A 26,301-nucleotide genomic window follows, 5' to 3' on the forward strand; every position below is an offset into this window, starting at 1 on the left:
AAAAAAAAAAAAAAAAAAAAAAAAGCTAGAACATTTTTAAACTTTAAGTAGCTTCTATGATAAATTACCTAAGTTTAGATTAGCTTTTTTCTATATTTCTGATAACACCAAAACCAATTTATATTGACAAGATATATATTAACAGAATTACACATATTTCCTACCCTTATTGTATCGAGAAATTAGCGATCTGGAGAAACTGATAGGGGTTGGTTGCAGGAGGATTTTATTTAATGTGATTACCGGCGTAGCAGAATTGCTTTTTAATTTTGAGCAAAGGACAAAGAAAATGGGGTGCCCTTTTATGCATCTAGGTGGTACTGGATGACAAAGCTGGAGGCAGGTTTTACAGAAGCCAGAACAAAGAACAGTTAATTAACTTGTGACTTGTTTTGTGATGCACTTTACATTTGAAAAGTAGCATTTTGAGAAACACATTTTGCAGTTTTGAGCCTATTTGCTTTGTTACCTTGCAGCTGGTGTTCAAGAAACACAGGAACTTTTAGATGCCTGGGAACTTTGCTAAGACTGTGGGGTAGATAGATAAGGTTTACAGAGAGGCAGTTAATTTTCTGCCTTAGACAGAGCTGGGGCGGTATTATATTAAACAGCACACAACACAGCAAAATTTACTTTATTAAATAGCAACTACAAATTGTAAGGTTTTGTTTTACTATTATTGCTATTATTTAACTCCCTCCTTCATTATAAAAATCACTGTTTCCTCTGATACTGAATAAATGAAATAAGGGGAATTTTGATAACTGTGCTAAGGAAAAGCTAATTTTAATTACAGATGAAACATGAAAATTTTGAAAAGTGTTATAAGAAAAACAAGATTAAAATACAGTAGTTTAAAGGAAATTTCAGAGAACATTTGGAAATTATTTTATAGAAGCTACAATAGATAACTATAAATGCCTAAAAAGTGGACATAAGTGGAGAAAAGCAAATGATTAACACAAAAGACAAACTAAATGGACTTACAATGAATAAAAATCAAATTCTTGGTGAAAAATTTTGTAAGTGAATGATTTTCATAAATTTTCCTTCCTATTATACTTAAGACTATGATTGTCATTGAGTTTTGCTAATAAGTCATCAGAAGGAAATACCTTGAATGATTGATCCAAATGAAGATTCAAAAGAAGTCTCTTTCGGTTATCATTTAGCATGCCATCTATTTTTTTCATATGAGGTAAAAGTAGCTCATCTGAAACAACATCATAATTTAACAGGATAAACTATCAATACTTTTTTAAAAATGAAATTTTTCTCAAAACATATATCAAGACACTAAATTCATTAGCATATGTAAAATATTGATTGCAAAACATTGTACATGAAGCTTTCTGAACAAAGGTTAACTTAAAAAGTAGATTTATAATAGCAAGTAAGAAAGAGACAGGTCAGTATGATGATGGCATGAGCACTGTATGAGGATCCTAAGTCCTGGGTTTTAGCTGAACTAGAACTGCTGGATAAACCAGAAGTGGATTTTAACTGAATACAACTGATAATGTGGCAGCTATGTGACCAAGGGCAAACTGTCTAATTTCTACAGACCTCATTTACCCTCTGAACAATCTGAACAATCATAGTACAAAATACTAACTGATCTAACAAAACACAACCGAGTGATATTGTCACTTTAATTTGAAGCAAAGAAAAAGTAGGGAAGAAAAATGATCAAAATTCAGTACCAAAAATATGAATCTAAATAATTATTTTAGAAAAAATGGGAAGAGTAAAATTATGACAAAGATTCCTATTCAAAGCTTTTGGTTTTCAATTTTATCATTCTGAACTTCAAGCCCCATTAAGAAAAGCACTTTTACGATATAATTAGTTTTGGTACAGCATTAAACATTTTAGATTATTAGACTCTTTCTTAATTTGTCAGCATAGTAATTATATTTTATAATACTAACTGCCTCTAATGACATTTCTGAAAAAAAAATCCCCAGAATCCAGGTCACAAACTTCACAGCTAAGTAAAATGATTGTTTACATAGTCTTTCTATTAGTAATTAAATCTGTTCTGATACTATATTTACATTCCACAAAAACAAGATTTAAACATTTATAACTTAAAAATAAAAACCTTAAATAATTTTCTCCCCTTATATAAGAGAAAAATCAGAGAACACTAATAAACAATTTTTTCAAATCTTTCAAAATATAACCAGAAATGACTATTACAAAGAGAAGCATATTTTATGATGCAAGGAATTTAACATTTAATAGCAAAAATGCTGACCTGGGATTAACTGAGTTTTAATCATGGTTCTTCAACCTCTAACTTGTTCTCTAACTTTAATCTCTTTTGAACTTTAGTTTACAAAAATAAATGTTTTAGACTGGGTAATATCTAAAGTCCCTTCCAGCTCCACATGACTCCAAAATGACTGATATACAGGTTACTGTCTCTGATTATGTGGTAAGAAAAGCACTGGACTAGAAATTAGAAGACTTTTTCTTTTAATAATTTCTCTGCCATTTTCAAGTTTTTGGCCCTTAAGCAAGTCACTTAACCTTTCTAAACCTGTCTTAATCCACAAAATTGCTAAGTTGCTTTAAGGTTAAAATAGAATATGTGTCTAAGTCTGTGAACATAATAAAACAGTATATAGTCATGCACTGCATAATGACATTTTTGGCAATGATGGACCATTGGTAGTTCCATAAAATACAGTGGTAGTTCCATAAGAATATAATGCCATACTCTTACTATACCTTTTATTTTTTTCTTTAAAAAAATCTTTTAAAAAATTTCAACGGCTTTGGGGTACTGGTAGTTTTGGTTACGTGGATGAACTGTATAGTGGTGAAGTCTGGGATTTTAGAGCATCCATCACCCAAGTAGTGTACATTGTACCCCAGTAGGTAGTTTTTCATCCCTTACCCCCTTCTCACCCCCTCCCCTTCTGAGTCTCCAATGTCCATTATACCACTCTGCCTTTGTGTACCCATAGCTTAGCTCCCACTTATAAGTGAGAACATGTGATATTTGGTTCTCCATTCCTGAGTTACTTCAGTTAGAATAATGGCCTCCAGTTCTACCCAAGTTGCTGCAAAAGACATTATTTTGCTCTTTTTTATGGCTAAATAGTATTCTGTGGTATATATATATATTACATTTTCCTTATCCACTCATAGGCTGATGGGCACTTTACAAGTGGGTATGGAATAGGTTGATTCCATATCTTTATAGTTGTGAACTGTGCTGCAATAATATATATGCAGGTATCTTTTTGGTATGATTTATTTTCCTTTATGTAGATACTCAGTAGTGGGACTGCTGGTGAGAATGTAAATTAGTTAGTGGGACTGCTGGTGAGAATGTAAATTAGTACAACTGCTATGGAAAACAGTATGTAGAGTTCTCAAATAACTAAAAGGAATATGTTAATTGGTATAACCCAATGCATTTACTGGTTTAATACTAATTGATTAGAAAATAATTGCTGTGGCCGGGTGCGGTGGCTCAAGCCTGTAATCCCAGCACTTTGGGAGGCCGAGGCGGGTGGATCACGAGGTCAAAAGATTGAGACCATCCTGGTCAACACGGTGAAACCCCGTCTCTACTAAAAATACAAAAAATTAGCTGGGCATGGTGGCGTGTGCCTGTAATCCCAGCTACTCAGGAGACTGAGGCAGGAGAATTGCCTGAACCCGAGAGGCAGAGGTTGCGGTGAGCCGAGATCGCGCCATTGCACTCCAGCCTGGGTAACAAGAGTGAAACTCCGTCCAAAAAAAAAAAAAAAAAAAAAAAGAAAATAATTGCTGTGATGCATCTTCTAAAAAAGATACAAGTATATGATTTTAATCTTTATGCCACTTTTATCTGGTTCATCTTTCCAATTACTGGAAAATAGAAAATACTGACATACAGATCTTCCATGTAATACCAGTACTTAGTAAACTATGAGGATGATTAGATTCTAGAATTGGAAGAAACCGGTGAGTAGCTTTACAATTTTCCCATGAGGAGAAAGCAATAAAAGTTTAAATATTCAGACAGTGCATGAAAATATATAACCATTTTATAGAATTAAAGATGCTATGTATTTAACTCACAATTTATAGGTATATATTACACAAGCCACATACAAACATATAACAGACAAGATTTATTTAATTCCAGAAAGTACTACCAAGAAAGAACTACTTATTAGACTGTACCATTGCTCTTCTCTAAGGCTTGCATTGTGTCAGGGTCCAAGGCAATGCTAACAAGCAATTCCATGTAGCTCTTAAAGGTTTCCTTCATTGCTCTTGTGTTCAAAAAGCGAGTGACAAAGGGAGCTGGAGGATCAAATTCTGGGAGGGAGAAAGGGTTAAATATTAAATTTTCCTTCCCGACAACTTTAAAAACACTCTTCTCTATAATGAGATCCTAGAAGCAGATTGCAGATACAATTTCTTCAAATTCAAGGCTTTCTCACCTTACCTTTAAAAGGTCAGAGATTCTCAAAGCTGGTTTGCACATCCAATCACTGCAGAGCTTTGTTAACCATAGAACAAAAAACCAGATTGCTGGACTTCCTAAAACAGAATCTTTGGTCGTGGTAGTGGTGATGAAGCTTAAGTATTATACTCTTAAAAGGCTTCCTAGGTGATGTGTGTGCATGTGTGTTCTTTGAGACAGTTTTGCTCTTGTAGTCCAGGCTGGAGTGAAATGGTGTGATCTCTACTCACTGCTACCTCCATCTCCCAGGTTCAAGTCATTCTCCTGCCTCAGTCTCCCAAGTAGCTAGGATTACAGGCACACACTGCTATGCCCAGCACTTTTTTTTTCGTAGTTTTAGTAGAGATGGGATTTTACCATGTTGGCCAGGCTGGTCTCAAATTCCAGACCTCGGGTGATCTGCCAGCCTCAGTCTCCCAAAATGCTAGGATTACGGGCGTGAGCCACTGTGCTCGGCCCTTTCTAGGTGATTCTGAAGCCCAACACCAGAAAACGTAGACGGGGTAAGAAACTATTTGTCTTCTGCTAGATCCCATCACAGACATCTGCTGCCAGGTGGTGCTACTCTAGTCTCAATGGTTTCTCTATGTTGAATAGTAAAGAAATCATATGGCATCCAATGTATGAGTAATACATAGATTTCCTTTTTATTCCTACACATAAATTACTATAAAATTCTTGCCTATGACATATTAAAAATTTTAAAAGTATGCTAGTGGCACATGCCTGTAATCCCAACACTTTGGGAGGCCAAGGTGGGAGGACTGCTTGAGCCCAGGAGTTCGAGACCAGCTTGGGCAACATAGTGGGACACTGTTTTAACTAAAAAATAAAATAACTTAGCCACATGTGGTGGCATGTACCAATATTCCCAGTTACTTGAGAGGCTGAGGTGTGAGGACTGCTTGAGCCCAGGAGGTTGAGACTGCAGTGAGCTGTGATTGCGCCACTGCACTCAAGCCTGGGAAACAGAGTAAAGACCCTGCCTCATAAAGAAAAGAAAAATATTGTCTTAATGTAAACACAGGCTGTGCACAGAGGAAATTTCATTCCAATCCAATGGGAAGAACTATGAGATTAACTTGTTGGGTGCAGTGGTGCACGCCTGTAGTCCCAGCTACTTGGCAGGCTGAGGTGGAAGACTGAGCCTAGGAGTTCAAGACCAGCTTGGTCAATACAGCAAGACTCATGTCAAAAAAAAAGGTTGTTTCAATTTTGACTTTTTGTATTCAAATATATAATCAAGTCACACCCTTAAACAGCAGTTTTTAAAGTATTTTTAATGTTGGGGGTATACAGTGGTGGGGGGGGAGAGAGAGAGAGAGATTGATTGTGTGTGTTTATATATATATATAGACACACACACACATTTATATATGTATTTTTTTTCCTTTTCTTAGAGATGGGTTTTCACTATGTTGCCCAGGCTGTTCTTTAACTCTCAGCCTCAAGTGATCCTCCTGTCTCTGCCTCTGAAACTGCTGAGATTAGCTGTAAGCCACCATGCCTGGCCTATAGTAGGTGTATGTATTTTAAACAGCAGTTCTTAAAGTATGGTCCATGGACCCCAGGAGGGACCCCGAGACCCTCTCAGTGATCTCTGATATCAAAACTGTTTTCATAATAATATTAAGATATTATGTACTTTCCTCACTGCATTGCCATTTATAAAACTAATATTGGGTAAAACTGATGGTGCCTTACCACGAATAGAGGCAGTGACAACAAACTGTACTAGCAGTAATATCATCTGCATGACTTTGTCATGTCACCGCCATGTTTTTGAGGGGGAAAAAGGCAGTTTCACTTAAGAATAGTCCTAGGGGCTGGGAATGGCAGCTTACGCCTATAATACCAGCACTTTGGGAGGCCAAGGTGGGAGGATCGCTTGACACCAGAAATTCAAGACCAGCCCAGGCAATATAGCAAGATCTCATCTCTACAAAAAAATTTTTAAAATCAGCTAGGTGTGAGGGCATGCATCTGTAGTCCTAGCTACTTGGGAGCCTGAGGTGGGAGCATTGTTTGGGCCCAGGAGTTTGAGGCTGCAGTGAGCTAAAAAGGTGCCATTCTGCTTCTGCTGGTGATAGAAAAAGACCCCATCTCTTAATTAAAAACAAAAACCAAACCCCAACAACCAGATATTTTGAGGGGCAGGTGCGGTGACTCATGCCTGTAATCCCTACACTCTGAAAGGCTGAAGCAGGACAATGGCTTGTGGCCAGGAGTTCAAGACTAGCCTGGGCAACATAGTGAGACCCAGTCTCTACAAAAAATTTTAAAATTAGCTGGGCATGGTGGTGCATACCTGTAGTCCTAGCTACTTGGGGGACTGAGGTGAGAAGGTTGCTTTGCCAGAAGTTTGAGGTTATCGTGAATTATGATTGAGCCACTGCACTCCAGCCTGGGTGACAGAGTGAGGCCTGTTTCTAAAAATAAAAAATTTAAAAAGAGCCTGGCAACATGGCAAAACCTCACCTCTACTAAAAAATATAAAAAAATTAGCCAGGTATGGTGGCACACATGCACCTGTAGTCTCGCTACCCAGGAGGCTGAGGTGGAAGGATCAGCTGCGCTTGGGAGACTGAGGTTACAGTGAGCCATGATTGTACCACTGCACTCCAGTCTGGGTGACAGAGTAAGACCTTGTATCAAAAAAAGATAAAATAAAAATAATAGCCCTCAATGAAGCAGTAAAAATTATTAATTTTATGAAATTTCTAGAACAGACATCTTTTTAATATTCTGTGTGATGAAATAGCAGGTACACATAAAGCACTTCTGTGTAAGTACAATGGGAATGACCAGGAGGAGCACCCATACAGTTGTTTGAGTTACAAGATGAACTAGTTACTCTTTCCCCCAAGAAACACCGTTTTTATTTGAAAGAACGACTGACATATAGACTATGCATATCCAGACTTGGGTATTTGGCAGACATTTTCTTAAGAATAAATTAAGATAATCTGTTTATTCAAGGAAAACAACTGACGGTATTTGTTGCCAATGATAAAATTTGAGATTTCAAGTGAAAATTAGAATTTTGGACATCTTCTATCCCCACTGTGAGTTTGACAGCGCCCCAATTTTTAAAGGCTTCATTAATGACATCATTCATAGAACTGATGAGTATCAATTTTTGATAGTGTAAAATGAAATACCTTAACATAAGAACTAGAACCATAAAACTCTTAGAAGAAAATATACGAGTAAATCTTTATGTCCTTGGATTCGGCAGTGGATTCTATGTGAACAAAAGCTGAGCAACAAAAGAAAAAAAATAGGTCAATTAGGCTTCATCAGAATTTAAAGCTTTTGTGCATCAAAGGACATTATCAAGAAAGTGAAAAAGACAACCTACAAAATGGGAAGAAACATTTTGTATATCTAATGTTTAATTAGATATTAAATTTAATTAGAAAATTATATATCTAATTAAGGGTTTAATATCCAGAATATATTTTTTAAAACTCTACAACTTAACAACAAAAAGACAAATAACCCAGTTAAAAAATGGGCAATGGATCTGAATAGACATTTCTCCAAAGAAGATACTCAAATGGCCATAAGAGCATGGAAAAAATGTTCAACATCATTAAGCATTAGAAAAATTCAAACTGAAACCACAGTGAGATACCACTTCACACTTGCTAGGATGACTTTTAAAAAACACACATTACAGAAAATAACAAGTGTTAGCAACGATGTGGAAAAATTGGAAACATCATGCTTTCCTGGTGGGAATATGAAATGGTGTAACCATGTGGAAACAGTTTGTTGTTTCCTTCCTCTAAAGGCTAAACATGGGATTAGTATGTGACAATAGTAACAATTCTGCTTCAGGTATATGCCTCCAAAATTGAAAGTAGGAACTTAGATACTTGTATGCCAATGCTGATTACAGCAATTGTTCAGTTAGCCAAAAGAAGATAATAACCCAAATGTCCATCAATAAAATGTGGTATAAACACACAATGGAATATTATTTAGCTATAAAAAGGAATGAAGTTCTGATATATCCTTTAGCATGGATGAACCTTGAAAACATTTTGCTAAGTGAAAGAAGCCAGACACAAAAGGAAAAATATTGTGTAATTCCACTTATATGAGATATTTAGAATGGGCAAAATCACAGACACAAAAAGTAGATCAGAGGTTCCCAATAGATGGAGGAAAAAGAGTAGCAGTACTTGTTGCTTAACGGTTACAGTTTCTGTTTGAGATGATAAACGTTTTGGAAATAGAGGTGAGGGTTGTAGGGTTATACAACCCTCACCTCAGTGTATTTAATTAATGCTAATAAATTGTATACTTAAAAATGGTTAAAAGGCAAATTTATATTTAACCACAGGGTTTCAAAGTGTGAAAAAAACGAATTATTGAAAGATCTGTATCACTGAGCTAACTAATATTTTCACATGACCAGTGAACAATGTTATATAACCACTCATGGATGAGACAGAGATATATAAAAGTTAAGACAAACCAATAGATTATAATGTAATAGCATGAAAACTCAAGAAACTACTATTTGTCAGTATTAGGAGTGTTCATAAGTATCTGAGAAGGCAATTGAAATCTTCCTCCCTTTCCTAATTACATACAATTGCCTTTTCAGTTAAGTATGAACATTCTTGATACATTAGCCAAATTAACATATCATAACAAACAATGAAGAAGCAGGTATGCACTCATCTTACTAAATAATGTTTTGGAAAGTATAATTGTTTTTTAAAAAACTCACATTAATAAGTAATGGGTTCACTTTAAATAAATATTTTAAAACTTTGTTTGAATTGGTATTTAGTAAATATCAATAGATTTAGCACACAAAAACTAAAGTATCTGGAACCCTCAACATGTTTGAAGATTCCATTGGAGTCCTGAAACAAAGGGTCTGAAAATCACCAGCCTATAAATTTATGTTTATTATGAACATCTGACTTCCTAGCCCGAGAATGCAAAACAAAGAAAAAGGGCACTAAAAATGTTTGCTTAACTTTTGGTGACACCTAGTGGTCACTCAAATTACCAATGGAAAAAAATTTTATCTTGTCATTTGAAGAAACTATTATCGAGAGCAAATTTAGAACCCAAACATTTTTATTCTAAGCAGTAGGCATGATTGCTAACTGCAAAAACTATGAATAATGCCTTCTATACATATTAGAGGCATTGAATTTCCTTATATATTCTGATGTATATATTTCTTTTTTTCAACCTTTGCCACCTGGGTTCAAGTGATTCTCCTGCCTCAGCCTCCTGAGTAGCTGGGATTACAGGTGCTTGCCACCATACCTGGCTATTTTTTTGTATTTTCAGTCAAGACGGGGTTTCACTGTGTTGGCCAGGCTGGTCTCAAAACTCCTGACGTCAGGTAATCCACCCGCCTTGTCTTCCTAAAGTGTTGGGATTACAGGCATGAGCCATTGTGCCCGGCCTGATGTAAATATTTCTAAACAACCATTCACAAATAGCTTTATTTATTTATTTATTTTTTAAAGAGACAGGGTCTCACTGTGTTGTCTAGGTTGGTCTCGAACTCCTGGGATCAAGCAATCCTTCCTCCTTAGCCTCCCAAGTAGCTGGGAGTATAGGTGTGCACCACTGCACTTGCCCACAAATAACATTTAAAAATAGTATATTTAGACTGGGCACAGTGGCTCATGCCTATAATACCAGTACTTTGGAAGTCCAAAGTTGGAGGATTGCTTGAGCCCAGGAGTTTGAGACCAGCCTGGGCAACACAGTGAGACCCTGTGTCTACAAAGATAAACATTTAAAAATTAGCTGGTTGTGGTGGTGCCCACTTGTAGTCCCAGCTACTTGAGAGGATGAGGTGGGAGGATCATTTGAGCCTGGGACATCGAGGCTACAGTGAGTCATAACTGCACCTCACTGCAGTCCAGCCTAGGCAACAGAGTAAGACCTTGACTCAAAAAATTTAAAAAATAAAAACAGTAAATTTAGTAGACTTCAGCACTGAAGAATTTCTTATTATGGTTCTATTTCTAATCAGAAATAGATATAGATAATCAGAATAGATAATCTCTCAAGCAGTGATACTTGCAGTGTTAGAAACCATATTGGTTGGGCGTGGGGGGCTCACGCCTGTAATCCCAGTACTTTGGGAGGCCAAGGCAGGCAGATCACCTGAAGTTTGGAGTTCAAGAGCAGCTTGACCAACATGGAGAAATCCTGTCTCTAATAAAAATACAAAATTAGCCAGGTGTGATGGCACATGCCTGTAATTCCAGCTACTCAGGAGAATCGCTTGAGCCCAGGAGGTGAGGCTGTGGTGAGCCAAGATTGTACCATTGTACTCCAGTCTGGGCAACAAGAGCAAAACTGTGCCTCAAAAAAAAAAAAAAGAAAAAAAAAGAAAGATAAAGAAACCATCTTGGACATCATCTTCAACCACAGCCCCAACAACTAATTCATCATTCAAGTTCTGCCAAGATTACATCCTGAATTTCTCAACATTGTCCCCTCATCTCCATCCCTGCTGCCACTACTTAGGTTCAGACTCAATTTATGCCTGGATTATGTCTTGTAATTCAAATTCAAATTTCACCATATTGTTTCCCCTATATAAATCCCTCTAAGGACTCTCATTTGCTTATAGGATCCCAAGCTTTTTAGCTTTATTATGGCATACAAGGTCTTTCATCATCCCTTCCTCTTTTCTTATAGTCAGCTTTATGTTGCTTGTCATATGGTCTCTGCTGAACTACTCAAATCTGCCACTGTAGTGGGAAAGCAACTGTATGGAAATATGCAAATGAACCAATGCGACTGTGTTCCAATAAAACTATAAAAACAGGCAGAGGGTCAGATTCAGTTTGCAAGCCATTTGGCAACCTCTGTACAGACTACTGAACAACTTAAAATTTCTTCTTTATTTTTCCTCCAAATTCCTGGTTTAATAAGGACTTGTTTATTTTGAGAAAAAAGGTCACAAATATCAGATTGTTCACAAAAATAACCCACAGTATCAACTTTAGAAAATAAATCTTAAGACTGTAACACTAATTATTTTTCTACATGCATTTGACATGCCAACGCTCATTCACAAAAATACATGGTTACATTTGTGTTGAACTGCCCCATACAGCACACTAATGTTGGGGTGTAACACACATATTTCTAACTCAAAGCTGCTTTCAGGAGCTACTCAACTAAGTAAGATTGCCTTTGCAGTTAGGGAAGCAACTACTGAACTTATGTATGAATGAAAAGAACTATACTCCCTATATAACAAGAGATTATTTTAGAGACAGTTGATAAAAACAATATATCCTTTTTATTGTTAAGTCATAAGAGGTATCAAAATTAAAACAAAAATTACAGGGTAAGATTTAACAAAACTACTAGGAGTGTCCAAGGAAGTGAAAATGGGACTAGGCACAGGGAAATATGAATTAATGTAGATGGGAAGGACAAGGATGGGGAGAACAGTGAGCATGTTCTGAAGATACTAGGGGAGAGGATCTGGTGAAAAATTTGATCTTAGACACAGGATAAGGGGATAAGATTTCTAAACTCCCACTATGTGCTTAAGAGTCATCCTCGCCATTGGTGCTGTCTCTGTCATCCTCTCCTTCCTCAGTCTCTTTTTCATCATCCTTGATCAACTCCAGCTGGTCATCCCCCATCTTCATTATCATCATCATCATCATCCAGTAGGTCCCCCTCCTCAGCAGAATCATCTGCACCCCCCTCAGACTCCATCTTCACATTAGTCTCATCTTTCTTCACAGAGCTGCTGCTCGGCTCCTCTTCTGACTTACCATTCTTCATCTCTACTGCTTGTTTGCTCTGTTCCTTTTCCATTTTTTCCAGGAGAGAATCCACTTTTTGTTTTATCTGCGTCAACTCCTTCTTAATGGCCTGAAGGTCATCTCCTTTCAACTTTCCATACCTGGAAGATACCTGCTGTCCACTCTTGGAATTGAAGTCACTTTTGTCTGTTGTGAGGTGTTTCCTGATATACGCTGATGTTTCAAGGGCACTACATCCTGAGCAATAGGAGGAGGAGGAGGTACACGTGCTGGGTAACTGTACATCCTATCATAATAATCCCATTGAAAGTCACAGTCCAAGTGAAAAGAGGAGCTGAGTAGAGTGGATGGAGAAGGGTGTTCTGTTACTGACCCATACATCTCTACTGCAGATTGTTTCACACCTGCTTTTCCTCGGTTCGCTTTTGGCTCTGCAGCCAGGTTAATACCTAAAACCTGGCCAGCAATCCTTCTGCCATCCTCTCCTGCTGCAGCAGCCTAGGCATTTCTCTCATTAACATATTGAACGAAGGCAAAGCCCTTATGAACAGAGCAGCCCACAATTTTGCCATTCTTGGAAAAGATTGCCTTGCCTCCACATCAGATTTCTTGATCACAAGAGTGTTGAGATTCCCAATGAACACACGGGAGTTCATGGAGTGAGGATCTGTCTTGTTGGTAACATTGCTGGCCACTGTGTTTGATGATAAGTTTCTCACAAAGCCGAGAATGGAGCTGAAGATCAAAAAAACTACTCAAGCAAAGTTCCACTAACATATTTCAAGTGTTTTGTAACCAGGAGGGGTAGGAAGAAGAGATTCGATTCTGAGTCTTCTACTCCCAGGTTCTACATGGAGAAGCCGACTGCAGCTTGAGGTCGGCAACGCGGCTACAACTGCTCAGTTTTTGTCTCTTCACCAAAATTTCTTACATATATCACACATCATGCTTTGTGTGCTGGTACATTCTTATGTTTTATAACTATCTCAGTTTTAACTTCTAATATAGTAAATAACAATAGATATACCTACATAAATGCTTTTTAGATCTTCAATAATTTAAGAATGTAAAATGGTTCTAAGGTCAATAAGTTTGATAACCGGTTTCAACCTTTACATTTTATAAAAAAAGAAAAGTAAGACAGGATAGCCTACCTTAAGTCATAGGTACATGGTTAGCTAGTGGCAGATACATAGTAGTATGCACTTTATATATTAAATAATATAGTTGTATACATTATTAAATATATTACTATATTATATTATAGTTTGAGCTCCTCTTTCCTAGGCTTAATTATTCTTTTCTTCTTGCATAAACTTAGAGTCAAATGTTTAGAACTAGGCTGGGCGCAGTGGCTTGTGCCCCTAATCCCAGCACTTTGGTAGGTTAAGGCGAGAAGACTGCTTGAGCCCAGGAGTTTGAGACCATCCTGGGCAACAAAGCAAGAACCCACCTCTTAAAAAAAAAAAATTAGCTGGGCATAGTGGTGCACACCTATAGTCCCAGCTACTTTGGAGGCTGAGCTAGGAGAATTGCTTGAGCCCAGGAGTTCGAGGCTGCAGTGAGCTAGGATAATGCCACTGCACTTCAGCCTGAGTGACAGAGAGACCTTGTCTCAAAAAAAAAAAATTTAGAACTAGATGATTCTTAGTAATCATCTGATCTAACCTCCATCTCATTCAAAGAGTTGAGATCAACTGGCATTACCTAGGTGAGTTCTGCCTTTTCTATGTACAAGGCTGCATGTGTGGGCCAACTGTGCTCCAGTTGGTATGTTCAGGGAATGTGAACTTACTTTCATAAAAATCTAAGCAGAATTTATTAGGTAGATAAATTCCCTGAAAAATAAATACATATTGAATCGTCAGCATCACTGCTCCTCGCCACTCATGTAGACAATCTAAAGTTATCAGGGTAGCCATTTCATGGAAAACTCACCCTCATCATCACTACTACTAGTATGGATCTCAGGAGATGAGTCAGATTGGGATGATGAAAATTCTTCTTTCCATTTTTTACGTTTCTTTGGTGGTGGCTCAGCCTTTACTTTTGGCTGTTTAACTTTGGGTTTCATGGAAAGGGCTTTTGTAGTTGTAGTTTTTGATGTTGGAGGATCAGAAGTTTTACTGCCACTACTTGGCTTAGCTTGAACAGTTCTGCAATGTTATAAACAAACTTCATTAACACACTGAAATCTTGTTAAAATGAAATACAAAAATAGAAGAGAATCACAGAAAAAGTTTATCTAATTATTCTCACCAATACCTCCAAAATATACAGCCCAAATCCTATACATCTCAATGGTGATTCCCATAAAATTTTCTTAAAATACATTGTTTCTGTCAATAGCATTCAATATTCAGTTATTAAGGCTCCTTATTTCTACTTCTCCATTCCCCTCCTTGATTTAAGGATTTATTTCCCAGAGACTATGAGGCTGTACAACAGCTGACCAATGGGCTTAGGAAGGTAATGAATGATATCCCGTAACTACCACATCTAGCTCTGACCCTAAGAAACTTCACAGGCTCTGGTGGTGTCAGGTTTTGATGTAGAAACCCAAATGTGGCCAGGCGCAGTGGTTCAAGCCTGTAATCCTAGCACTTTGGAGGCCAAGGCGGGCGGATCAGTGGCTCAGAAGTTTGAGACCAGCCCGGCCAACATAGTGAAACCCCACCTCTACTAAAAATACAAAAATTAGCCAAGCGTGGTGGCATGCACCTATAGTCCCAGCTACTCAGGAGACTAAGGCAGGAGAATTGCTTGAATCTGGGAGGTGGAAGCTACAGCATGCTACTGCACTCCAGCCTGGGCAACAGAGTGAAACTTTCTCAAAAAAAAAAAAAAAAAATCCCAAATGCATCTGTCCTAGAGGCAGGCCCTCAGGATTTGCTCTATGCCAGCTGAGTATGGTGGCTCAAGCCTGTAATCCCAGCACTTTGGGAGGCCGAGGTGGGCAAATCACTTGAGCCCAAGAGTTCAAGACCAGCCTGGGCAACATGGTAAAATCCCATCCCTATAAAAATTAGCTGGGCACAGTGGTGCACACCTGTAGTCCCAGCTACCTGGGAGGTGGAGGCAGGAGGATCACCTGAGCCTGGGAGGTCGAGGCTACAGTGCTATGATCATACCACTATACTGCAGCCTTAGTGACAGAGCGAGACCCTGTCTCAAATAAAAAAGATTTGCTCTCTGCCAGGTCTGAAGATTTGAGTGGATAAAATTCCATCATAAAAATAAGGAGAGCTGCTTCCAGTAGGTGGGAATGTTAATGGAGCTGTACCTGCTTGGCACTAGATTAAGAATATCTAGGATCATACCTGCTTTCTCATATGGACCACAGGGTTAAGTCTGTTACCTTCCAGATTCATGCTCCAGACAACCCAGAGGCACATTTTAACATACAATAATAATTCTACTGTGTACACTTGTCCAGTAATGTAGAGTTCTCATAGTATTTTTTTCTCAAAAATTATTTTAAATTTAATTCACTTCATTATTATTTTAATTTTATAGATGAAAAAGGGGGCTTCAGGAATGTTGTCTTCTCTAGGTCACAAAAAACTGGGCTCAAACTTTTTGCCTCTACAATTTTTTTTCACTATATTAGGGTGACACCAAAAGGACTCAAGGAAAAGAAAACTCATGGTTACTCCACAGGTGTAACCACGAGCTTACAGTGCCCATCTCACACTTTCAAAAGAATCACTTATTTCATCAGACACTGAATTTTTTGACTTGTGTATAATAAAAATGAAATCTCTTTAATCGATATACTCCTTTATACATCGGAATCATCAAGAATATACCAACATATATGCGCAAAGGTATCACCTAAGAAAACAAATACCTGATAGCTTGTGAAGGTTTGTTTCTTGGCTTTTTAGAACACACTCTGACATATTCCTTCTTGTTTGCATTTTCGATGAACTTCACATATATTCTTTTGTATTTACTCTTTGCATCTCCAAAATATCCAAGATACTGAGGAAAGAAATACTTTGAGTTACATGATTGTACAATCTACATATAAATGCTACTTTGTTGGTTTGATTGACTATTGCATAGCCAACCTTCAAGTTTTCCAAAATGCAGCTCTGGCCAGGCTAATTTCACCCTCTAAAAAACTGACCCCAGGCTCATTCATTTCATATGCACAGGCCCATATGTACAAGCAATCTCATTTGGCAGATTCTTACTTCCAGCTACATAAGCATGACAGAGTAACTTCCATCAGCCTTCTGGTAAATCAGGATATTTGACTAGCAGAATAATCAATATAAGGGAGTCTCTGAGTCTGTCTGAACCCTTCATAGACTAATATTAACTGCTTTCCTTTATTAAAAAAAAAAAAAGTTAATCAACGGTACAAGGTCATTTAATTTTAAATAGCTGATATTTAACAAATGACTTTATTTTTATATTAGACTATCAAAGAGCATCAATATGCCAGTTCAAATTGTATGCTATTTTTCTTTTTTGTTCTTTTTTATATGCTATTTTATATAAAAAATAGTGAATATAAAATGCTTCTTCTTCTTTTTTTTTTTTTTTTTGAGACGGAGTTTTGCTCTTGTTACCCAGGCTGGAGTGCAATGGCGCAATATCGGCTCACCGCAACCTCCGCCTCCCGGGTTCAGGCAATTCTCCTGCCTCAGCCTCCCGAGTAGCCGGGACTACAGGCACGCGCCACCATGCCCAGCTAATTTTTTGTATTTTTAGTAGAGACGGGGTTTCACCATGTTGACCAGGATGGTCTCGATCTCTTGACCTCGTGATCCACCCACCTCGGCCTCCCAAAGTGCTGGGATTACAGGCGTGAGCCACCGCGCCCGGCCTGAAATACTTCTAAATTTAAATCATTCTGTTTTTTCCAGGACTACTGTCAAAATAAGGCTAATGTAAACATGCATTGTACTTACACTATTTGTAGCAGCAAATTCTCTTTGACCATCGCGAATTTCAGGAACAAATTTCTGTAATAAAGCTTTTTGTACTTTCCAAATAGCTGGAGGTTCTTTTCCTGTTTTTAAAGCCTCCTGTATTAACCAGAATTAATGATATTTATAAAACACAGTGACATAATTTAGATCTTAGAATTTTAGAGATAAAAGGAATCTGAAAGACCTACCCTAGCTCAACATTTTGTCTAATCTGTACCTGCTATTCTGCAATAATTCTTTTTTTTTTTTTGAGACGGAGTTTCGCTCTTGTTACCCAGGCTGGAGTGCAATGGCGCGATCTTGGCTCACCGCAACCTCTGCCTCCCGGGTTCAGGCAATTCTCCTGCCCCAGCCTCCTGTATTCTGCAATAATTCTTATAAGCTGGTTAGGTTATTCAGTGTCTGCTTAAATTATTTCAGAAATAGGGAGTTCACCAACACACAAAGTAACCTATTACTCATTCATACAGCTAAAACTATTGGAAAGTTTTCTGCTAATGACACTGTCCTATGTTATGTATGCAATTTTATAACCATATATATATATTTTTTTAAAAGACCATAAACAAACATTAAAATATTAAAAGTAGTTGAATTGTGAATGGCAGGAATACAGATACTTGAATGTTATATTCTTCACTGCACTTTTTAATGCCATTCCAATGTTTTTTAAAAAGGCAAAAGGGCTGGATGCAGTGGCTCATCCCTATAATCCCAGCATTTTGGGAGGCAAAGATGGGAGAATTGCTTGAGGCCAAGAGTAGAGACCAGCCTGGACAATACAGAAAGACCCCATCTCTATTTTTAAAAATACATAAAAAGGCAAATGCAAAACAAGCAAACAGAAACCCCAAAATATGTTATTTTAAACACAGCTAAAACTTTCTTAAATAAAATTATTACATTCTATTCATGGTTCTTCTATTACTTGAAATTATTAAATTAAATCAAATTCTACTTTTATGTGATAGTCCTCTGTTATTTTTGTTTAAACCTTTAAATTATATAAATAATGTTTTTCTCCAAAATACTAATAATGAATTGGGAACCTTTAAAAAAAAATCAACATTTTAAAACTACTATAATGACTAGTACTGAAATGCAACTGACTACATTTGTACAGAAATACATATCTCCAATGATTTCCTTTTAAAAAATATCTCAGATCTACTCTCTTAATAGTTTGATTTTATCAAACACTTATAACAGGATAAAACTATCTATAATTCAAAGTAGATGCATGCTATTGAAGTCATAATGAAGGCTATCACAGGCACACCAACTAAACTATGACCTTTACACTGGTGAACATTGACATCACCTTAAAAGTCTCTATGTCTTCTATCTTTACCACAAATTCATCACGCTCTCTGTATTGGCCTTCTCCTCCACTTTCTTCGTTCTCCTCATCTGTAAAACCTTCTATGGCGACAGTGTCCTGTCCTTTTGCAAACTGGTCTGAAGGAAGACCATCAAGTTCAGTGGGCTTTGAGGATTCTGAAGAGCTTATATTTTCCAGAATATTTACTGCATATGAAGTAGAGTGGAGAGGTTCTTGCTTTACTGCACCCACAGTGGTCGAGGAAGTAGTAGCAGTACCAGTAGTATTGGCAGTTGGGCTAGTAGTTGCCACCTGTAGGGCTTCTGAAATGAAACCAAGCAAATGCAAATCAGTATTACAAATATTTAAACACTTACTTGTTTTGTGTAAAATTCAAACAGCTTAAAAATAAAGACATGATTATTTTGTAACCAAATTGGTTGAAACAAAACCACAGGAAGAAATTAGACAAGAGATGTTAATTTCCAAGAATCAAAGATGTGAGAATTGAGTCTGGATGACAAGTAGAGTACAAACCTGCAACTATCTCCTACCCTCCTGCCGCCAATTCCATATAAGTAGAGCAAAACTATTTTTACAATAAGGGGCTGGGTGCAGTGGCTTATGCCTGTAGTCCCAGCCTTATTAAAAAAAAAAATTAGCTGAGCATAACCAGGAGGATGAGACACAAAAATTGCTTGAGGCCAAGAGTTCAAGGGTTACAGTGAGCTGTGATGGTGTCACTGCACTCCAGCCTGGGTGACAAAGCAAGATCCAACCTAAAAAAATAAGTAGATGATAAGGAAGGGTCAGCCAACCAAAACTGTGACTCTTCACAGAAGATGAAAAACCAATTACATGTGGGAAAACAAAACCACCCCCAAAACATTCTGAAATAGCACTAGAAGCTATCAAAACTAAAATTATAAAGTAATGCTATGAAAAACTGTATGCCAACAAATTAAATAACATAGATGAAATGGACAAATTCCTAGAAAGACACAAACTACTAAAAAAGACTCTGGAAAAAATAGAAAATTTGATTACCCCAATGCGAACTAAAGAGAATAAGAGTAATTTTAAAACATCCCACAAAGGAAAGCACAGGCCCATATTGCTTCACTGGAGAATTCTATCAACAACTAAAGGAGAATGTCAATCTTTTATGCACTCCAAATGATAGGACGAAACACTTCCCAACTCATTCAGTGAGGCCAGTATTATTCCAATACCAAAACCAGACAAAACAGCATGAGAAAACTATAGACCAATATCCCTTAGTATATAAATGCAAAAACGCATAATGAAACACTGGCAAATCCAACATACAAAAAGAATCATACAGTATGACCACGTGGGTTTTATCTTAGGAATGCAAAGTTAGTTTAACACCTGAAAATCAATGTAATATGTTATGTTAATATAAAACCGCGTAAGGGCACAGGATCATCTCAACAGGTGCAGAAAAAGCATCTGACACAATGTAACATCCTTTCATGATAAAAACATTCAACATCCTGGAACTTCCTCAACTTTATAGAGCACATTTAGAAAAAATCAGTAACTAACATTATACTTAGTAGTGAAAACTGTATGCTTTCCCCCTAAGAAGGATGTCTTAAGAAGCAAAGCTATATTTGCAGATGACATGATCTTATATATCAAAAATCCCAAGGGCTGGGTGTGGTGGCTCACGCCTGTAATCCCAGTACTTTGGGAGGCCAAGGTGGTGGATCACCTGAGGTCAGGAGTTTGAGACCAGTCTGCCCAACATGGTGAAACCCCATCTCTACTAAAAATACAAAAAAAATTAGCCAGGGTTGGTGGCACATGCCTGTAATCTCAGCTACTTGGGAGGCTGAGGCAGGAGAATCGCTTGAACCAGGGAGGCAGAAGTTGCAGTGAGCCAAGATCGCACCACTACACTCCAGCCTGGGCAGCAAGAAGAGCAAAAACTTTGTCTCAAAAATAATAACAACAAAAGGCCGGGGGCCATGGCTCAAGCCTGTAATCCCAGCACTTTGGGAGGCCGAGGCAGGTGGTCATGAGATCAGGAGACAGAGACCATCCTGGCTAACACGGTGAAACCCCATCTTTACTAAAAATACAAAAATTAGTGGGCGTGGTGACATGCACTTGTAATCCCAGCTACTTGGGAGGCTGAGGAGGGAGAATCACTTAAACCCAGGAGGCGGAGGTTGCAGTGAGCCGAGATCACTCTACTACACTGCAGCCTGGGTGGCAGAGCAACACTCCATCTCAAAAAAAAAAAAAAAAAAAAGAAAGAAAAAGAAATCCCAAAGAATATATTGAAAAACTATTAGAACTAATAAATGAGTTCAGCAATATTGTAGGGTACAAGATCAATATATAAAAATCAAATGTATTTCTATACACTTGCAGTAAACAACCCAAAAATAAAATTAAGAACACAATTCCAGGCTGGGCGCAGTGGCTCATGCCTGTAATCCCAGCACTCTGTATGGCTGAGGCAGGCAGATCACAAGGTCAAGAGTTTCAGACCAGCCTGGCCAATATGGTGGAACCCCGTCCTACTAAAAATACAAAAATTAGCCTGGCGTGGTGGTGCACACCTGTAGTCCCAGCTACTTGGGAGGCTGAGGCAGAAAAATCACTTGAACCCAGGAGGCGAAGGTTGCAGTGAGCGGAGATCAAGCCACTGCACTCCAGCCTGGGTGACAGAGTGAGAACACAATGCCATTTACAATAGCATCAAAAGTAATATTTAGGAATAAATTTAACAAAAGAACTGAAAAACTTACACTGTAAAAACTATAAAAACACTTCACTTTGGGAGGCTGAGGCGGGTGGATCATGAGGTCAAGAGATCGAGACCATCCTGGTCAACATGGTGAAACCCCATCTCTACTAAAAATACAAAAAATTAGCTGGGCATGGTGGCACATGCCTATAATCCCAGCTACTTAGGAGGCTGAGGCAGGAGAATTGCCTGAACCCAGGAGACGGAGGTTGCGGTGAGCCGAGATTGTGCCATTGCATTCCAGCCTGGGTAACAAGAGCGAAACTCCGTCTCAAATAAATAAATAAATAAATAAATAAAAACACTACAAAGAAATAATAGATGAATGTAACTAGAAAAACATCCTATGTTCATGGATGAGAAGAGGGCAACACTGTTAACATGGCGATGTTCCCCAAACTGATCTATCGAATCAACCCAATTCCTATAAAAATCCGAGCTTCATTTTTTTACAAAAATTGACAAACTGTTCCTAAAATTCATATGGAAATGAAAGAGACCCAGAATAGTCAAAACAATCTTGAAAAAAGAACAAAGTTGGAAAACTGGCATTTCTCAATTTCAAAACTTACTGTAAAGCTATAGAATTACAGACTGATACTGACATGGACATACATAGATAGAGATCAATGAAATAGAATGTAAGTTCAGAAATAAACACCTATACTTATAAGCAAATGATTTTCAAAAAAGGTGCCAGAACCATTCAATAGAGAAAGAATAGTTAAAAATACAGACAATAACAAATGTTAGCAAAAATGTGGAATGAATGGAATCCTTATATATCACTGATGAAAATGTAAAATGGTACAGCCACATTAGAAAATAGTTTGGCCATTCCTCTATTAAGCATACAGATATATGATTGAGGAATTCCACTTCTGGATGTATACTCTAGAGATAATAAACATCCACACAAAAATTTGTACACAGATGTTTACAGATTTATTCATAATAGCCAAAAATTCTACAAATGGATAACTGAATATACAAAATGTGGTATATCCATATTATTAGGGAATAAAAAGGAATTAGATACTGATACATGCTACAACATGGATAAACCCTGAAAACATTATGCTAAATGAAAGAAGCCAGTTACAGAAGGTCACATATTATAGGATGAAACATCCCACATAGTCAATGAAACATCCTAAATAGTCAAATCCAAAGAAAGATTTGTGGTTGCCTGTAGCTGGGCATGGGTATGGGAATTAACTCCTTAATGGATACAGGATTTGTTTTTGAATGATGGAAATGCTGCACAAGTCTATGAACCATTGAATTGTACACTTTAAATGGGTAGATCTTATGGTATATGAATTATAATTCAATAAAAATATTAAAAATATTTCGAACACCAGAGCTGATAGAGGGACTCTGGGTTGAGTAACAAATATAAAGAACATGTAACATTCCAGTGGTAAGTCTGAATAATACCGATGAACTAAGATAATCACATATACAACAACAAGTAAATAAAAACGGGAAGGCCAGGCCAGGCGCAATGGCTCATGCCTGTAATCCCAGCACTTTGGTAGGCCAAGGCAGGCAGATAACTTGAGGTCAGAAGTTCGAAACCAGGCTGGCCAACATGGTAAAATCCCTTGTCTACTAAAATACAAAAATTACCCAGGCATGGTGGCAGGCAACAGTTATCTCAGCTACTTGGGAGGCTGAGGCAGGAGAATCACTTGAACCTGGGAGGCAGAGGTGGTAGTGAGTCAAGATTGAGCCACTGCACTCCAGCCTGGGCAACAGAGCAAGACTCCTTCTCAAAAAAAAAAAAAAAAAAAAAAAAAAAAAAAGGAGGTAGGGGGAAGGTCAGTGATCCCCTTACTTGTACTAAGATGTAGGCAGAAGGGGTGTTTGGCCATAGGCTAAAATGCAAAAGCTGTATTCTGAAGAAAGTGAATTCTACTTGCCTAGAGTGGTGGAGCTAAGAGAAAACCAAAGCAGAACCTGAGGCAAATCCAGACCTCTAACACAGAAGTGGAAATGCAGACTGGCAGGGGAAATCCATGAACTAAAGTGCTTGACAGCTAGAGTAAAGACCTCTGCATTGCTACCAGCCAGCCTACCTGTTCTTGTACCAAGTTAAAGCTATCCTTATACATTTATACACTTCCTAATCAAGGGAAAAGGCTTGTTGAGGAAATACAGATGAATATTCTAATCATGGTAGGAGCCCATACTATATTATTTTGTCCTAATGTAATATATTTCTATAATGCTATAGTTACACTATTATACTTTTCTGTCACAAAAATATGTATGTAACTGGAAACTGATTTGTAACTGAAGGCTCAAAATATTAAACATTTCTAACATTATATAATTGAACAGTTGATCCAAATTAATCTTTTCACATTTTGACAAGTATTAAATGTAAAAATCATGCTTCTGTTGCATATGACACTTTAAAATTACCCATTCATGGATCCATAGATATTGAGATAGATTTTACAACCAATTTTATTTGTCCTTCACTTTTATTAAGAACTGAGAAACCATGTTCATATAAATAATGGCTAAATTAAAGAATAAAAGTGACTTTGTTATAGCAATGTCATTGACTTCTGCAAATACTTTATAAGTTATATGGCAAAACAAATCACATAGCTATCTGTGCACAAAAACAGAGATGCTGCAGCAGACTCTGAAAAAAGGAAATACTAAAGGACATGCTTTAGTCAGATGCAAAATAATCTCAAGGAGAAGCTATGAAGTACAAGAATGAATGAAGGGTACTGGGAAATATATAAGTAAATGTAAACAAATGACTGTTTAAAATACTATTAATGATGATAGAATTAAATAGATAGTAACAATAACATTTATGTCAGGAGGGGATTAAGTTGAGCTCCAGTGTTCAAAACTTTGTATTATCCAGAAAGAGTAACATATTGACAGATTTGGAGAAGCTGTAAGTGCATGTTGTAATTACTATTGTAACCAAGAAAAGAACAGAACTATTTCACCAAAATAATCAGGGGATGTGCAGCAAGATAAAGGTATGAATAAAGCAAGATTGATCATGTAATGATTATTGAAATAGATGATGCCCCTGAATTGGGTTTCATTATGCCAATCTTTGTACTTTTGTATATGTTACAAAATTTCCATAAAAAAAGCAATTAAAAAAATAATGTATAACTTCCAAATTAGTAGAGAGAAAGTTCATCAATATTTATATGCCCTTTATAGGAAGTTTTAAAACAAACCAAAGTATAGTCTTTTTTTTTTTTTTTTTTTAAGAGATAGCGTCTAGCTCTGACACCCAGGCTGGAGTGCATGGTGTGATTATAGCTCACTGCAGCCTCAAACTTCTGGGCTCATGCAATACTCCTGCCTCAGGCTCCCCAGTAGCTAGGCTGACAGGCACATGCCACCATGCCCAGCTGTTTTTGTTGTTGTTGTTGTTTTGTTTTGTAGACATAGGATATCACTATGTTTCCCCAGCTAAAAACTATAGTCTTTAGAGATGCATACATAGATGGTAAAATTATATCAAGAAAAGTAAGGAAGTGATTACCATCCAAGTCAGTGATTTGCTCTAGAGGTTGGTTATGAGTGGGTTTAATACTCAATTAATTTTGATACTTTCTTGCTTTCCAATGAATAACATTTAACACTATCAATTTGCTTCTTTGTACCACACTCTTGCCACATCCTATTAGTTTGAGTACATAATGCTCCACTGTCCATTCCAATTAGTTTGTCGTTTCTGTTTGGTTTCCTTTTTAAGAGAAGAGTTATTTAGAAGGTTGAGTTTTTCTTTGTTCCTTTCTTCTTTCTTGAAATGGCTGCACTGTACCCAGGGAATATGGCTTTGTATAATGTCTGCATTTTCAAATTTGTGGAAGTTTTATTTTGTATTTTTCTTTATGCATATTTAATTTTTATATGTGGGTCATATTTCACAAGAAAAAATGTTTTTTCTTGTGAAAAAACAAACAGATATGGAAAGTATACTAAAAAATGCTAACAACAGCAAAATTAGTATGAGAATATTAAAAACAGAAATCATTAAGTGGGGAAAAAGAGAGATTTTATTATGGTAAAAGGAAATTTAACTGTAGTAAAATTTTTGCACTGAATTACATGGGTTCAAAATATCAAGTAAATAATGTTAGAAAAATAATATAATGGGAAACTTTAACACACCTTTCTCAGGAATCAACAGATCAAGCAATCTAAAAACAAATAAGGATAGAGAGGAGTTTTAAAAACTTATTATTATTATAAAATTTTAGACTATACAAAAGTAGAGAATACAAACCCTACTATAACCCAGCTGTAAGAAGCATAAACATTTTGGTTTATCTGTTTAATCCATCCATCACTCCCTTTTATATTTGTTGGGATATTTTAAGCCAAATTCCTTACATGTCATTTACCTTTAATATATATGTATATGTAAACATTTTCTTAAATAACCCACTGTCATGTATTAAATTTTAAAAATGTAAAGGATTTGAACACTATTAATAAAATCTATTGGCACTTAGTATTTATAAAAAATAAAATCTGTTAGCACTTAGTATTTATAAAAATTGGAATATTTATAAAAATGGACCATTTACCAAGCTACTAACAAAATTTCCATAAATTTCAAAATGTGGACATATTCTCTGAACATAAAGGAGTCAAATTAATAATTAAAACAAAAACTACTAGGAAACAGACAAGGAACACCTAACCATTCTTCATAACTCCTGGGGTAAAAAGAAAATCAAAACTGAAATAATAAACCAGTTAGGAAACAAAGTGAGAGCATTATAAACTGAAACCTATGAGATATCGTCAAAGTATGGTGCCAAGAAGAAAACTTACAGCTTAAATGCCATTCATTAGACAGAAAATACAAAAATAAACTATTAAACTCAAGAAGCCAGGAAGAAATTATCAAATTATACCCCAGGAATACAGGGCAAAAGAATTAAGATAAAAACAGACATAAAGAAAAAGAGTAAAAAAATAACAGGAGCAAAAAAATAAAA

General features: G+C 36.8%; 1 protein-coding gene and 1 pseudogene across 3 annotated transcripts in view; both read right to left on the reverse strand.

The window, feature by feature from the left end:
• Positions 1-26,301, reverse strand: part of QSER1 (glutamine and serine rich 1) — an 89,843-nt gene that overhangs the window by 11,582 nt on the left and 51,960 nt on the right. For all 3 annotated transcript variants that reach the window (XM_032283644.1, XM_032283645.1, XM_032283643.1), the window contains 6 exons: positions 18,517-18,839; positions 17,175-17,291; positions 16,103-16,236; positions 14,191-14,408; positions 4,186-4,323; positions 1,116-1,213 (listed from right to left, as the gene is read on the reverse strand). In XM_032283644.1, the coding sequence (XP_032139535.1) occupies positions 1,116-1,213; positions 4,186-4,323; positions 14,191-14,408; positions 16,103-16,236; positions 17,175-17,291; positions 18,517-18,839 (1,028 nt within the window). The remainder of the gene's footprint in view (positions 1-1,115; positions 1,214-4,185; positions 4,324-14,190; positions 14,409-16,102; positions 16,237-17,174; positions 17,292-18,516; positions 18,840-26,301) is intronic.
• LOC116555158 lies at positions 11,386-14,162 on the reverse strand (annotated as a pseudogene).

Source organism: Sapajus apella, unplaced genomic scaffold (assembly GCF_009761245.1).
Source record: "Sapajus apella isolate SASKATOON/1434 unplaced genomic scaffold, GSC_monkey_1.0 scaffold14, whole genome shotgun sequence".
Taxonomy (NCBI): Eukaryota; Metazoa; Chordata; class Mammalia; order Primates; family Cebidae; genus Sapajus; species Sapajus apella.